Here is a 15911-nt window from a genome sequence, read left to right as displayed (position 1 = left end):
TGTTTCGGAAGGCCTCCTGGTTGTTTGAGCAATCAAGCGGACGGTGCAGCGACAATAATGGTTCAAGTTGACAGGCTGCGTCTGTGCTCACTGACTGCGCTGCATCTTGGTTTTGGGGCCGCTTTGTCATTTCAGCCTTCCAACAACACAGCACATAACTCAAACGTCTGTAACAGCCACGCTTGCACTCTCCTTCACTGTCCATGGCTGCTCCAACCACCACTTGAGGCGGTTGGCCACAAACTGGAGTGAAGTTTGGGCACGTAGTTGTTTGCATCCTATTTCAAGCGCCTTAGTGAACCTCTTCGAATGCTGACATCGCCAAATCATCCGTTGGTGCCGGCGTTGCCCACTCTCCCGCTTCAACTCTCGACCACCTTCAACGACACCTTTGACCCCGCGCTCAACTGACGGATTAACGGATCAGATTCGATCTAATCTGCTTTATTTATGACACGGTCATGATACCAGACTAGCCTTGCCTTTGAAGCACCTACGAACATCATCGACAAATATGGGAAATACGCCTTCTGTCCCGCACGGGCAGCCTGATGACGGACAGTTGGAAGAGCTAGGACATACACGAACCGCCACACAGCGATGGCGTGATGACTTTGGAGGCGATGGGAGAAGTTCGCGCATAGGAAGACGGAATCCTCAGTCTTTGAGGATGGCCGGACAGAGAGCCAGCTCACTTTATGACACATTCCGAAATCACAGATCTGCAGACTCAGTCAATGCTCGACCAAGCGCAGGCCGTCCGGTATCCGGTGAAGTTGGCTACGAGCAGGAGAATAGGCCACTAGTTGGTGGAGGGGATGTCGAGATGATGGACACAATACGAACACCCATTACTTCCCTGCCTACATTTCGAAGACGGACAGCCATGTCTCGGCTCGGATCGCGACTGCTACCAGAGTCTGTTGCTAGAAGCATATTGAATAGTGGCGAGGAAACTGCGCAGGAGGGCGAGGCACTGCGAAATGCGATGGTCGAAGGTTCACGAACGTCCATTTATGAGATGCCGCATGGCGAAGCGAGCGGTCGGGTATCCTTGACAGGCTCGATTCGAAGACGAGGCGACAACCGTTCCCACCTCAGGCGCCGTGCTATACGAGGACCATACCCCCTTTCACATGAAAGACAGGAATCCTTCGAGAACGGGAGCTCAAGGGGTGAATCTTTGGACCGTGTTCGAAGATTATCCCCGCCCGCCGTTGACTCTGTTCGACCGCGGAATCGATTCAGTCGAATCCGGAGCTCCGTTTCTATTTCCTCCAGGATTTCTAGCATGTTTGGCCACTCAACGGATCAGTTCGAGACCACCCTAGCAGGACGAGATATTTCCCGCGGACCGATCAGTGACTCTATGACCAACGGATCAAATCACTCACTTCCCTCGTTGCAATCCGTCGACCCTCGTCATGACGGCGAGGAAGCTCCGCATGAGCTGGATGCAGTCGAGCCAGAGGCTCGTAACCTCCTGTCAGGAGGACGAGTTACTTCCGGGATGAGCACTATTAGGCGCTTTCAGCCAGGCTTGCGATCACGATCGACCCGACTCATTCGTCGAGGTGAACACCCACCGTTGTCGCAGGTCCTTCAACTGGCAGCTGCCGCCATTGCAGCCCAGCTTTCAGGTCATGCTACCACTGGTCACCCCGGTGGACGCCATACCGGGGGCGGTGATACATTTGACGGCAACATACAAGATTTTGTTCAGACACTGCAAGATGCGGCAACAGCACAATCAGGGGACAATCTCGATGGAAGTGCAGCCGACGGTGAACTACCACCGGTCAATTTTATGAGAGTATTCCAGTTTCCCAATGACGAGAACGGTTCCCCTATCGCTTCCCAAGCACAATCCAGAGATGTTGATCAGATGGACCTGGATTCGATCCCAGGAGCGGGCGAGAATGACCGGTCCGTGACGTTGGTCCTTGTTGGCGTCCGCTCGCTGCCTCATGGGCGTGATCACTCCGGTGGCGACAACGGCACCCTGGGCCCAAGCCTGGACACTCTCTTGAGCCTGCCATTCCTACCGCCTACAAATGTCCTTCGCAACGGCAGTTCTGGCGCACTGTTTCGTCGATCAGAGGGAAGAGCACGATCAAATCCTCGAAGACATTCCATGACAAATTTTAGCTTCCCTGCACAGCATGAGACTCAACGACATCAGCGGAGTAGGACGAATGTGAATCGATCTTCGAATCATTCAGACCGAAATGTGCCGACAACCCCTGAAGCGGGCGGTGCCTCACATCTGATATCGGAAAGCCCACCAGGCCCTAATCCTCCTCCATCTACTCCAGCAGATATTAGGAGTGGTCAGGCAACACCCATCCGTCGACCGTCTTCCGCTTCGGCTGTACAGAATCCAGTTCTCCCGGATCTTGCAGAAGACCGCCCCCAACAGGAGGACCCAGAGAGCTCCTCACACGAACCAGCTTTCAATGCGGCTCGACAGCGAAGGCGGAGTGACTCGGAATTCGCTCGTCGCCCAGAGCTGGGATCCGGTTCAGCGAGACGAAACGGGGTGGTGGAGCCTGATCATCCTTCTTCAGGGGTCGCTCGCAGTTGGTTGATTTATGTTGTTGGCACGAATGTTTCACCGGATCATCCAGCTTTCACCATGCCCAGCTTGTTTACGGACAGCCCGTCGTACGAAGATATGCAGTTACTGTCTACCCTCCTTGGGCCAGTCAAGCCCCCTGTGGCGACACAGGAGGATGTGAGCTCCGCCGGGGGCTTGTATCGGTTGGTGGTCCAGAACGACAGCTTCGTTGGTGAAGCTATCACTGATGGTGATGCAACTTCTATCATTGTCAACGCTGGGGAGCGTTGCCTCATCTGCCTGTCCGACTATGCAGATTCAGAAGAACTGCGTCGGCTTGATAAGTGCCATCACTTATACCATCGCGACTGTATCGATGAGGTTTGTCTGCCTCCTCTTGGCACGTGATAGAAAACATACTGACCATGCTATAGTGGCTCACGACTGGCCGTAACAGTTGTCCGATGTGCCGGGGGCAGGGTGTGCCGGAGAAAGCGAGAGCTTCCAATGTTCCTCCCAGTTCCCCCATGCCGACCACGATATGATACTGCAGCTTGGATCGTTCACTCGATCGAAAGATGGTCTCTCAACTCATGATACCCGACGAACTACTTCCCAGCATATCCCGGAACGACTTTCGACACTTGCACGGTTGGGTAGCTGTGGCTCTGTTTCCAATACGGCGCATAATTGATTTGAGGCGTGCACCAAAGCGGGCAACGTCTCCTGAGTTGGGCTGTGAGCTGGGTCTCTGCCAACTGACTATTGGAAGCTACGAATGCATCTGGATGTCCCAGGTCAGACACGAATTTGCTTGCGCGTTTACATACCCCAGCAGTGTTGTGTTTAGAGTCAGATTGTTTCGAGGTGGTCTCTTTTTTTGCACTTGGCTTGTATGCTCTTCATGACCTGCAATGTACACCGACTCGGATTGGTGCAATGGCTGCCTGCTTTGAGACGCAAGGGGATCCTTGTAATATGAAAGGCACCGTGCCACTGCATGCTTTTGACTCCTCCATAATGCATACCTTTACCCACTAGTATTACTGCATCACTGCTTCGATCGATCCGAAACTGGCGGCCCACAACGGCAGCCGCTGCTCCAACTTGAAGTGCATTAGACCCTATGTCATGTGCCTACCGAAGGCGTTGTTGCTGTGCTGAACCAGCGGCCCACAGACCTCAGTTGTAGAGAGTGATTTGAGGGACAGCGACCCTATACAACCCCGGACATGGTGCCACGTCAACGCAGCTCCAACTATCCCGCACTTCCAGCGTACCTTACTAGTAGGCCGTGGTCAGGACTCTAAACTGCCTTCAAAATCAGGCCAGTGAGTAGCAATTCTGGGTACCAGGTACACATGGCCTCAGAGACTGCTCGAAGAATGCACAAGGATTTCTTTCTCAACAATGTTCCTAACTTGACCAGACCGTTCTGGCAAGTTCACTGAATGATCATGGAAACGTGCCTCTCCGCGTCGTGAGGAAATGGCCGATAAGAGGATCCAGATGATGGTGGAGTGCAGGGGCTTCCGCTCACGCTCTGTGCAACATGAGGACTGTCACCGACCTGTGAGGTCGAGGACGGTAGAGGAGGGTGGGAAGGATCACAGGCAAGCTGCAGGAGGACAATTACTGGAGAGAATACTGCTCATCGATCGCTGTCAATGTCATTCATTATTGTTCATTATTACCTGGGATTAGGTGCTAGTACCACAGGACGAACATGGTTGTTATGCGGCATGAAATGTGTCCTACTGCCGCTGCCTGCGCCTTCACCTCGAAGTGGCGTCCATCATCCTGCACCTGTTCTCCCCTCCAAGTCACCATCAGCGGACCCTCCCTTGTGCCTCCCTTCTACTACTGCTACTACTCGAAGCAACTTGAACGACGCTCTCCAGAGTTCTGAATACCGTCCATCAGGGGAAATCACCCGTCTTTTCTCTAGGCGGACGATAGCGCTTGACAAAATCCATATCATTCCATCTATTCATATCGTTGAAAAGCCACGCCCTCCCCTGTGGAACTGTGCCAAATGAAGCGTGGGCCCTATCTTTAGACACTGGCCTCATTGCCGTCGGCCCAAACCGTCATGCTCATCTCAGGGCCGACACTATTGCTAGGCTGGCTTCAAGTCTGAAAGCCACCAAGAACCTGCGAAAGATTCTACGGGGCCAGCTAAAAGTGATCCCCATCCCACAACCCCAAGTGGGAGCTGTGTGAGATGGGTGGTGGAAACAGCCCCTGGCCCCCTGCTGGCGAACTTCCGACTTTTGCAGCTCCCGTTGCTGCTGCGGCCCGTATTGAAGCTAGAAACGGCCAACTCTAGAATCCAAGCCGCAGGTTATGTTTCGGGATTATCGGCAGGCATGAGAACAACCACTGGCGTCAGGGATTTTTGCAGCCTGAGAGATATGGGTCTACGTCCTCCCACAGCGCCAATTCGAGTACCTTCCCTCTTGCAGTGGAAGTGGCCGCCCATGTGGATATTCTTGTGGGCAGAAAAAGGATCTACAACATGGCTTGAGCCACAAAAGACTCTGAAAGTAAAATTGGCTTTCGACGCTGTACGGTGCTGCTGCAACCCTTACTATGCAGCCAGCACAAGGTGGGCTCGTTATTCGTCCGCCCATTGCAATTGGCTTTATTGGACCTCTCACGGCACATCACTGATCATGTCGACGCCTATATGCACTAAAGTTAACCCTGGTCACAATAGTTCATCTTGAGCGCCGACCGAGCTTGACCAGCGAAACTCTCTTGTCCGTCGAATCAGCGAATGAGCAGGCGTGGACGAGCGGACAACGGCAAGATTGGCTACATAGAACCATACACCCTCGCGCCATCCCTATCTCCGTTGGACAACGGGTATGCAGCTCAAATTTCACTCCCACTTTGCGTTCCGCGACCGCAGGACCTGTGCAGGCAACGAGCTTACCGGCAGATCGTATCACTCCGATAAACATGACAACCGGGCATATGCCACTCAGTTATGAGCAAGAACCACGGATGTACATAAACCTAGGAGTTCTTGCACATGAACGTTGCCCCCAACTTACAGCGGTAAGGTAGTAACTACATACTTCCAATGCTCGAGACACAAGCATGTATACTACAGCTTATAGTCCTAGCAGGGAGTTGCTCTAGGAGCCACTAATCAAGAAGGCTAACATATCCCAACCATGCTGGTGGACAGCATGCTGACAAACTCCAGATGCCCCCATCTGGTGCTGTCAGGAAGTACTGCGATACTAGTAGCACTCTCGCTGTCAAAGATGGGTCTTCCCCCATTCACGTTTGGCGCCACTGATGCAGAATAAAATACTTTACGGCGTGTTCCTTCGGGCTAGGAAACACCAGCCAAACCGTGCGGACCGAGAAACGTGGCTTTAGCTTCAATTGCTGGGTCGTCGCGACGCCTCTCCAGAGGACCCCCCCCTGGGCATGTTACAGTACACCTGAACTGCTCATCATTAGGAGATGCCGTCGAACAGATAAACGCATAAAACATCGCTGCTTCATTCTGGCCACGCAGCTGATCCGATAAGTCGACACTAAAGGCCGTTCCGGCGCTTCAGTACAGTATTATGAAGAAGTCCAGATGCCAGCACGCGAGGGGTTGGATGGTGTTTATACTCATCATCCGGAGTCGATGGAAGGAGGAGAAGGCTCCGAGGCTACCAAAGAAAGAGCAGCTTGTACATACCACTGTACTGTAATTGTTTGCCGGAGAAGCATCTGTTTCCAGGATGACACCTGTACAGGCCCACTCGACTCGACAGGGAAGGCCAGGGAGTCCACAGAGTCTCCCCCGGGTCATCGCAAGCGGCTCTCACATGGATAACATCAGCTACTCGTCATTCTTCCTCCGCTCAGAGGGAAACCAACGCTCTGGTCAAGCCAATTTCCTCTGCAACCAGGATCCGTTTCCGGACTACAATTGGCCACAGACACCTTGGGCGCAAGGCGTGCGTCCTCAATCCGGACCTGTTCACCCTCCTGGGCTTGCAAACAGCCAGTACAAGTGCATAGACTTGTCTCGGAAGCCGGGGTGCATTGATCCGCTCCACCCAAAATTCAGTATCATTGCAGGACATAATTGTTGCAAGACCAGAATCAGATCTACTAGTACCACAGTAGACCAGCTTACCGTATGCGGCCTTTCAAACCAACACTGGGACGAGCACACAGTGCGACTGGGCCGAGGCGGGCTCCTGTCTTTGAGAGGAAGATGCCGAATACTAAAAGTCTCGGCGGACGCAATGGGGAACAGAGCCGCTCGACGATTCATCAACCGGACAGGCCGGCGACTGGTACTGCTGGAGCTTCCAATATTGTTGATGTTCTCGATGCCAGCGCTCGATCGACGTGGGATCGACCTCGAGTGGCCCCCGGTTGAGCACTTACCCAGGTCTGACGACAGTGTGAACTAAAAAGGGTGCTGGAGTGCGGATTTCTACTAGCACCCTGGTCCGACCGTCCTGCCCGAGCACGACCGTCAGGGAATAGCGCCCTGCATTTTGCTGGGTTTTGGCATGGGGCCTGACAAGCCGAACAGACCACCCCCTCCGAATTTCCACTCCGAACATTTCACATCTTTCATAATAGTTTCAAAGGCCCGCAGACTCGGTGGTGTGGATGAACTTTGTGTCGCTTTGTAAAACAGATCTTTTACTCGCGCACCGCCACCATACCTCCGAATCCAACGACACCAGACGCCTCTACATGCAAAAATTTCCATCAATCGACGATATGTTGCGGCGCATCAGGTCAACTTCTTAACCAGTCCTTACAAAAACCTCCGAGATTGACAACTTAATCGACGTTTGCGACACAACAATCGTCCAAATCCAGCCAGCCATCGTCTACCCCCAGGGATCATATCATCGCGCCGTGAGGGACAAGTTCACCCACACTCCACAGACGATCTGAGCTGCGGGAGTCCCTTCAGCCTCGTTGACTGTGATGCTTTTCCTGAACGCTTCGAAAGGAAGCCAGGTCATGGTTTGAAGCACTCCGGAAAAACCAGCGCGCAAGACTCGTTGTCCCTCGTGGGTGGTGAATCTCGTAGCTCGGCCGCAAGCCTACTACCTACTTCACGATCGACACCAGATCCTTGATCGACAGTCTACGACGTACCCAGGATTGCTACCACTACTGGTTTAATCAGGCTCTGGATGACCATATCAACGATTATCCTTTTGTCATACTCTACTTTGACAGCCTGCATCGTACGATACTTGCCGCCGCCATTCTGGTTTCACTGAGCTGGATTTGTCCGCCGCGGTCTCTCTCTCCGCGTATCACAAGGTCACGAATACGGTGGTCGGGCGCTCTCATCCACAGCAAGTAGATCCCAGCATACAAACATTTAATCACTACCCAGCATTGCGTTCCTCTCAATTGAAAGCTGAAGCATTTCCCACGAATACGTTGCCTCAGTTCGTTTGTTTGTGCGACGGAGCGTTTCGCATAATCTCTGCCACTCAACCATCGCGGAATGAGTGGTCCCTTCGACCATGGCATGAATATGCCACTGCCCAACATGATGGGCGCCAGCTTCCCTGTCTTCAATGGCAATTTTCCTGCAGCATATCCCAGGCTCTCAGGTCCACCACCGACGCATTTTGACGGGAGTGCATTCTGGTACAACCCCAACAATGCCGAGCAAACCTATGATAGAGATGCCGGCGTCTTCGGTGGTCGAGGTGTCCCCTTCCCGTCAACAGCTATGGAGTCTTCAAGCGTCAAACACCGCAGGACGCGAAGTGGCTGTTTTACTTGTCGGAGTAGAAGAGTCAAGGTAACTCGCCAAAGCAATCTCATCCATTGAATTTGCCGCTAATTCTTGCCCAGTGTGACGAAACCAGGCCTATATGTGATAGTATGCCACCAGCTACAAATGCGATGAAAGGAGTACTGACGCAGCCGTAGGATGCAAGAAAGGGAATCGCGAGTGCGAATTTCCACAACCGACCACCTCTTCGAAACGATCCAAGCATGGTGAAAGCCGAAGTCCGAAGGATCCGACTGTCAAACATGAGACCAAGCATGACAACATGTCAGGGTTAGCCACCATCAAGGACGAAGGCGAAGACTATGACGATGACGATGACAACTCCTGGAAGTCGCCCACGGAACGTCCTCCGCTCAGTCGTCTCCGAACCGATAGCGCACAGTCGATACGCCAGACGAGCAAATCCAATCATATTTTGGGAGGCTCAACGATGGGGAAAGAACATACCAGCCCCCAGTCAACAGAAGCATCCGATACGCGGTCAAGGGACGAGACACCGGCGTCGTCATTACGGACTGTTGCCAACTCGGCCGAGATGCAAGCCCGACATGCGAAGATCAAGACGCTTAAACCAGACCTGCAGAAGTACTTGCAGTTTCAGCAAGAGTACATGACATATTATCATTATTTCTTCAAACTGGACCCTACCGACTTTGTACACAGTGAATTCATCGATCTCGCTCTAGGCTACGAGCCATTGCTGTACGCCGCGGTAGGGTTTGCGGCCTATCACTACGAGCTGCAACAGCCCGATCCTAAATTGTCGCATTTCCTGGGCTACCATAGCAAGTCTTTGTCGATGCTTCGGAAGTCGTTGGAGAGCAACGCGAAGATCACCGAAGCTACTTTATTGACAGTGTTGCAACTGGCAACATTTGAAGAGTATATTGGAGACTGGGTGAACCTCGTTGGGCATCACCGAGCCGCCTGCACCATGATTCGGGAACTATTTACATCCCACTCGATGATGGAGACCGACTTGGGCCGGCGTATATTCAGCTGGTATGCTCGACTAGATGTCACAGTTGGTCTAATGGCCGGCAAGGTGACCAGGCTGGATCGAGAATGGTTTGAAGCCAACTCTACCTGGTACTATAACCAGATCAACAACGATCCGGACGGCGATCTGGACATTGAGAATACCTTGGCGTACTTTGTGGCTGCTAATCGACTCATTGGGATGGACCTCGCAGTTTTGTTTGCACAATTTCGGCAGCATAGGGACGGCCAGGAAGCGACATTCCGAGCCGAGGTTGGCAAGGTGGTTGAAAGACTTGAATCTATGAAGCGCGAAATCGAGCTATTCAACGATGAATACTACCGGATACAAGAATTTCCGGTCGAGAAGATCAGACCGTTGACGCCTGACGACATTGTCAATCCTTACGCGCCTGGGGGACTTTTCAAGGATGTCCTGTGGCCGTTGAACTTCATGTGGATTGACTGGTATAGCATCGAACAAATGCAGAAGTATCAGATGGCTTTGCTACTCAAGGAACCAATACCCCCGGAAGTGGAGCAGCTAAGCCTCGAACAATACCGCATCATCGAAGCCATTGACCGGTGGCCAGAGGCGCCAAATGGAGCAATTCTCGGCGCACATGCAAGTCTTGGCCTTTCGTCGGTTTTCTTGAAAAGAGATCCTAGGTATATAATGTGGGCACGAAAGAAGTTCGCCACAGTGGAGCGGCTGGGCTATATCTACCCGCCATCGTTCCGCCGTAACATGGCAATGTTGTGGGGACTGACACGCGAGGAAGTGGGAGAGAATGAATCGGTGGAAAATTGGTGGCTTCCAAACGACGAAGGAAATCTCCCCATGTTGAAGGACCTTCGCAGGGTCGTTCAGGAAAGGCATGAAAACGACGACCAAATGTCGTCAGGAATGGAATCTCTGGAGAATGTCAGGGATCTGAAGGCTATTTTTGCAAAGTTGGATATCCGAACCCAGGGCCCTCCGGATTCGGCATCCATGACAGACAACCGCAGTCCCACGAGTGAGGGCACTCCTGGAATGAGTGACCGAGGAAGCCATGCCAATTTTAGCCCGACAAATGTGAACTTTGGGCATGATCATGGCGGCAACATTCCGGTTCAAATGAATGCAGGTTATGGGCCAATGCTTCAACGGGCCTACACGAAGCCCTGAATGAGGGTGGGTCCGAAGAACTATCCGAGTCAAACCACCGAGTTGTCCTCCGTTGGACGTCGGGCATGAACAAGTCAAAGCTTGTGAGTCCAGGCAGGGCCATTGTCAGAGCGTACGCCCTCTGAGGCTAGATGACTTCAAGTGCAAGCTTGAAGACTCATGATTTGTCAAGCGGCAACCTCCCATCTTCAGATGAACCTGGGGAGTTGGCGAGAAGCCGTGGCCAGTGGCGTTGTGGACGTGCTTTCCGGATTGCAGCCTTGTGTCTGCTTCTGACACTGGCTTGTTCTGGCACTCTACACGCTTCATCGCACTCTGCCTGGTGAAGTCAGTTCAAGGAGACTGTCTGCCGCCTACAATCAGTCTTCTCACCGAGGACCTGCATACAGCCGTGCTCTCGGCCGAGGACTGGATGTGGATACGTTCTCCGTTGTCACTGGATAAACATGTTGTCATGAATCTTATGTTAGAGAAGTGGCACATGCATGCAGCACAAGCCTCTTATGGTCGTAGGCGCCTACGGACCTTCCACTTGATACGCGCCGCAAGAGTGGAAAGCCGTGGGAGCACGGTTCAGAAGAGAACGCCATTGGTCCGTCCCCCAGAAAAACCTTCAGTGTCATTTCTAGCAGTGGGACACGACGATTGAAAAAGGCCAGCAAAGGACGTTCAACGAACACACAGACCTGCGCCGGCCGTACTGTGTCGTCTTGCTCTTCCGATGTCTTGTAGAAAAGCTACCGGAGAATGTCGCCCCGTCATTAACAACAATTATGATGACACGATATCATTATGGCCTTGTTGGGTGAAGGCGGTTCAGACCTTGGATTTTGATGCCAACCAGAACTGTCTTTGGTGGTTGGGAACAAGCATTGGCACCGTCTTCAACGTCAACACTCGGCATCGTCGTGGCCGTCGTGGTCATGAAAGGCTCCCAACAGGAGCAATAGCTCGCAGCACTACCGGGGTGTGAGATTTGCTTCAAGGCTTTTGAGAGCGAATGAATTGCATGAATTGTTACTATAGTATACCATTCTTTCGGAGGGCTAGTACTAGTACTGTACCAGATAGTTAGTAGTAGGCTGGGATCAGACTCGCTAGGTTAATCCATGGGCCGCTCGGAGAAGATGCAGATTTCGATGCGGCCTCGGATGAAACTTGAACTTGCATGTTTCGTTTGTACACTAGGTAGAGTTAACAAAAAACACCGACTCGGACACGCTAGGCGATTCCAAGGCAATGCATTTTTCCGGTTTAGTTGTTTGATAATTTGTAATGATAAGCTGCAATGCAGATGGACTGTAGTCTGCAGATAGATTGCTGACTGCAGGGAGCTTTACTGCCGTAGGATTAGATTGAAGACGAGAGTTTGTTGTCATCTTGTATCTTGGTACGGTTGTGCAAGGTAAGGTGCTGTACAAGTTTGGTTCACCGTCACTGGGTCTGGTCACTACACTGGTTGTCATGTCAATCCGTTGTGAAAATAGGTAAGGTAATCAGGGCATGTCGATGTCGTATCGGTCGTGTCGTGTCATGGATATCATTAATGCATGTTGTTGTACTACTTGAGGTCATAAGGTAAGGGAATGTAAGTCATGTAAGGTAGGTGTCCAAACATAGCTGTCCTACCCACCGTACCCAGGAGCAATCTACGTTTAGGTGGTAGTACATAAGTATGTATAACAGGGGCATTTTTTTGGCTGGTATTTATACCTTCCACAATGTTGCTAGGTAAGCATACAGTACAGGACTACAAAGTAGTCGTTAGCCAGCTTCTCACGCGATCGGACCTGCAGGGCTCACTGAGAAAGAGACCCCCCTCGACTACGCGTGTCCATATCCATTGGAAGAGCATGATATCCGTGTCCACCATGACCATGACCCCTATGTCGCTCCCCGCCTTTCAGACATGCAGGCATATGCAATAGATGCCCCCTCCGGTCGCGGACAAATTTTGCATATAGCCCCGCAGACAGGTACAGGGCAGCCAGCGACACAAGGGCAGGATATCGAAACTGATCCGGACGTGGCCAGGCGATGGTGGTAGCAAAGGCACAGAGTTCGAAAAGGTTCTGCAGCGACATCTCGACGGCGGAAAAGGAGCCTCGATACGCTGGCAGGATCGACTCTTGGATAATCAGCTGGGCACACAGATCAAATGACCACAGACCGAATCGGGAGAGAATGACGCCGGTGATGAATAGCGGCAGGATGATTCGGTTGCTGCCGAGACCAGAAGATGCTGTTGTCATCCAAAGCAGACCCACGGCAATGCTGGAACATAGTGTCTGCCATGATAGGAACCAGATCCCCGCGCGCACAGGACCGATTTTGTCCATGGCCCTGGGGGCCACGAAGGTCGATGAGATTTCTGAGATGGTCGATATGGTTCGAAGTATCCCCACCATGGTCGATGTGATTTTGGGGTCTGGGATGGCGAGCAGGAATGTGGTCATTTGTCCGGAGAAGGAGAGGACGGTCAAATAGAGTCCTGAGAGGGCGAGGGATGGCAGGAACGCCGGTTGGGACATATAGATGCGCAGAGGGGTGATGATGGGTAATAGATATTTCGTAATGACAGAGGAAGAAGGAGTCTGCGTGATATGTTGTTGTTGTTGTTGTTCTTGTTCCTGTTCTTGTTGCATTTCGATGGAATTAGAGTCGTCGGGTTCTGTGTGCGTGGACCTGGACCTGGACCGATCATCGGCCCGGTCACCTAGTGCTGGTACTTTGTGAAATACCCGTGCGATCAGGAAATATTCGGCTCCTACCGACAAAACGTTGGTGATCAACGTGGCCCACACGGCAATGACGGGGGACCAGCCGTGCAGCAGAGCGATGGCCAACGGAGCCACCAATTTGCAGAACAGGTCGATGCGACGCATCTGCGCATTGAGGGCCTGGAGAAAAGCTTCGTCGGCACCGGCAATGACGACCACCCAGTCTCGCTCCACGGACACGGTGTTGGTGATGGAGCCGAGTTTCTCAATACAAGCCAGGACGACCAAAAGACCCAGGAGGGCGGTGACGAATATAGGCGATAGGTCTGCTTTGTGGCGGAACAGCAGCGCAAATATCAGACATGACATGGCAACCCCTAATCGCTGACTCACTATGGACAGGCGGATGATCCATAGCCGGTCGCTCGAGTCGATCATGTGGCCGAGAGTGGGTGAGAGGGCAATGGCTGCCAATGCCCGAAGTAGTGCGTAGATCGACATGGGGAGTAGCGTTCCAGGATAGACGGTGGCAAGGAAGAGAATCGCACCGAATTCAAAGCCCCGTGCGTTCCACATGGATAGAAAGTGCGAGGTGTAGAGGGAGGTCGTGAGATGGGTTTTTGATGCCATGATTTTGAATGGCCTGTCGGGGCTGGAGCTGATGGAATGGATGGCTGTCTGGTGGGACAAGCGGTGGTTATGATCACGGTCCGTACGGCGTAGGAGATGTGAGGCCTAACAAGGATTGCGTCAAGCTCTTTTCGTCTCTCGTCCTAACCCTCGTAGAATCGAAGACATGAGTTTCTTTGGTCTATTGGTTGGGTGCCCTCAATGAGGGGCCCATAGGGTGTCGTGAGGATCAAAGAGCTGTCGGATCGTCTTGAGACCACTGGGATGAAGTGCGAAATACCGGAAGCAATTGGTAATATCCAGCTTCTGAAGTGAATATACAAGATAAGGACAATAAGGTGCCAACCAGGTAACTGCAAGGCGAGAGGTTCCCAAAGCCCTCAGGTGAGCGTCAGCCTTGTGGTGGATCAAAGTTCCGCCGAACCGAACCGCGCTTACATAATGAGGGCAACGCGTCGGCTGAGGCTCATCATTGGCATTGAGATCCCAAAGTGACACTTGCTTCAATTGACGGGTGCCAAATATTGTCCCACTGCATTCGTTCTCCCATCTCGCTCGCACACAGTGTACCGTGTCCAGTTCCTTACGGCCTGTTGCATCTTCACCTTCAACTGCGACGCTCTGCACGAAAGCACTGACGGCCAAGTCAAGCACATTCCTGTCCGGAACAGACCACCTGTCGCGGTTCAAGTTGTGCATGTGAACTGCTCAGCAACAATGTCCGGCGCCGCAGTTGACCACTCTTTTGATGATGACCATGCGGTCCTGGACGACGACTTCCTTAACGATGGTAACGAACAGCGGGTTCCTGATAAACCTGGTCCTTAGACTAACAGGCTTCAAGAGGTCGAACCGGACGAGCCCTCATACAACAATACATCCGACCGTGCTCCCCTAACAGGCAACATTCAATCGTCGTCCTCGGGGGCACCTCTGAACCAAAATTATTTGACCTCGCGCATCCCTGGAGAGGATAGACGGGCACCACAAAACACCATTGACGAAACTGTGTGGGAAACCGTTTCTCGGGATCTGCTCGCCGTGTGGGAGAAGATGAAACAAGTGCTGTACCCCAAGTACTTGCTTGGTGGCATGCTGCAGAGGCAAGGCTCTGGCATGGGCGATGTCGAGAGTCAGGGTTTCGGCCGTGACCTACGAGGGTTGATAGGAAGATGGCCTGATGCAGATGGGATTCTACAAGGTTCATTGAGTGAGGGTCTTCGAGATTGGGATCTCTGGTAAGTCCAAACTGAGCAGATAAGTGTGTCCTGACTTCTAACCACGTATTGCAGGGGGCCGCTCATATTTTGCCTACTTCTCAGCCTATTTCTTTCAATGCGAGCCAGCAAGGCCCAAAGCGATCTGGTCTTTTCGGGGGTATTTTCGATGGTCTGGATCGGCGAGGCGGTGGTTACTCTCCAGATCAAACTGCTAGGAGGAAATATGTACGAACATCAGGCCCACTCTTGTGTGTTGCGCTGTGATACTGACTTAAATGACCAGTTCTTTCATGCAGTCCGTCTCCATCATCGGCTACACTTTGTTTCCACTCACAATTGCGGCTCTTCTTAGCGCGCTGGGACTGCCGATGATTGCACGTATTCCAGTCTACATTGTTCTTGTGGCATGGTCACTGGCTGCCGGGGTTAGTATTCTTGGAGGGTCAGGAGTGGTTAAAAATAGGGTCGCCCTCAGTGTGTACCCTTTGTTTGTGTTCTATGTGGGCATTGGATGCCTATGTTTTATTAGCTAGATTGGATCAGAATCGTCTACCAGTGTCGGATTGCGAGCCTGGACTAGTCCGGCAGAGATATCCCTCCCCGAACGTCACTATAGCAGCATTGATGGACATTGCCATAAGTGTACACAATAGATGGTTCGTTGCTTTCTGAAAAGTACGAGAGGTTAACAATGGCCATGTTCCAAAAGATGCCTGTACTATACAATGTAATTCTGATCTGGCCTGTTCAAGTTGGTGGTGGGCGCGTTGGACGGTTGGTTCGTAATGGTTCAAGTTGTGCGGAGACTGATAATAAGCCGCAGCGCATTATTGATTGT

At 52.2% G+C, this 15911-nt stretch overlaps 4 protein-coding genes across 4 annotated transcripts; 3 read left to right on the top strand and 1 right to left on the bottom strand.

The window, feature by feature from the left end:
- The first annotated feature begins 73 nt into the window (after positions 1–73).
- On the top strand, positions 74–5751 carry HMPREF1120_01169 (uncharacterized protein). Its single transcript, XM_009155181.1, has 2 exons — positions 74–2938; positions 2992–5751. Exons 1-2 carry the CDS (start codon positions 515–517, stop codon positions 3100–3102), a joined length of 2535 nt encoding a protein of 844 aa, XP_009153429.1. The 5' UTR covers positions 74–514; the 3' UTR covers positions 3103–5751.
- Positions 5752–6033: 282 nt separating this feature from the next.
- Positions 6034–11724, top strand: HMPREF1120_01168 (uncharacterized protein). The gene is made up of 3 exons (XM_009155180.1): positions 6034–8360; positions 8414–8441; positions 8492–11724. The coding sequence occupies exons 1-3, from the start codon at positions 8058–8060 to the stop codon at positions 10501–10503; spliced, it is 2343 nt and encodes a 780-aa protein (XP_009153428.1). The 5' UTR covers positions 6034–8057; the 3' UTR covers positions 10504–11724.
- A 578-nt stretch (positions 11725–12302) lies between these two features.
- On the bottom strand, positions 12303–13853 carry HMPREF1120_01167 (uncharacterized protein; the record flags this gene model as incomplete). The annotated part of the gene is made up of 1 exon (XM_009155179.1): positions 12303–13853. The coding sequence occupies one exon, from the start codon at positions 13851–13853 to the stop codon at positions 12303–12305; it is 1551 nt and encodes a 516-aa protein (XP_009153427.1).
- A 486-nt stretch (positions 13854–14339) lies between these two features.
- Positions 14340–15908, top strand: HMPREF1120_01166 (uncharacterized protein). Its single transcript, XM_009155178.1, has 4 exons — positions 14340–14643; positions 14698–15091; positions 15146–15298; positions 15357–15908. Exons 1-4 carry the CDS (start codon positions 14571–14573, stop codon positions 15604–15606), a joined length of 870 nt encoding a protein of 289 aa, XP_009153426.1. The 5' UTR covers positions 14340–14570; the 3' UTR covers positions 15607–15908.
- Positions 15909–15911: the final 3 nt, after the last annotated feature.

The sequence above is a fragment of the Exophiala dermatitidis genome (assembly GCF_000230625.1).
Source record: "Exophiala dermatitidis NIH/UT8656 unplaced genomic scaffold supercont1.1, whole genome shotgun sequence".
In the NCBI taxonomy this organism is placed as follows: domain Eukaryota; kingdom Fungi; phylum Ascomycota; class Eurotiomycetes; order Chaetothyriales; family Herpotrichiellaceae; genus Exophiala; species Exophiala dermatitidis.
The sequence above is the reverse complement of the archived record's forward strand: the minus strand, read 5'-3'. Positions and strand labels throughout refer to the sequence as shown.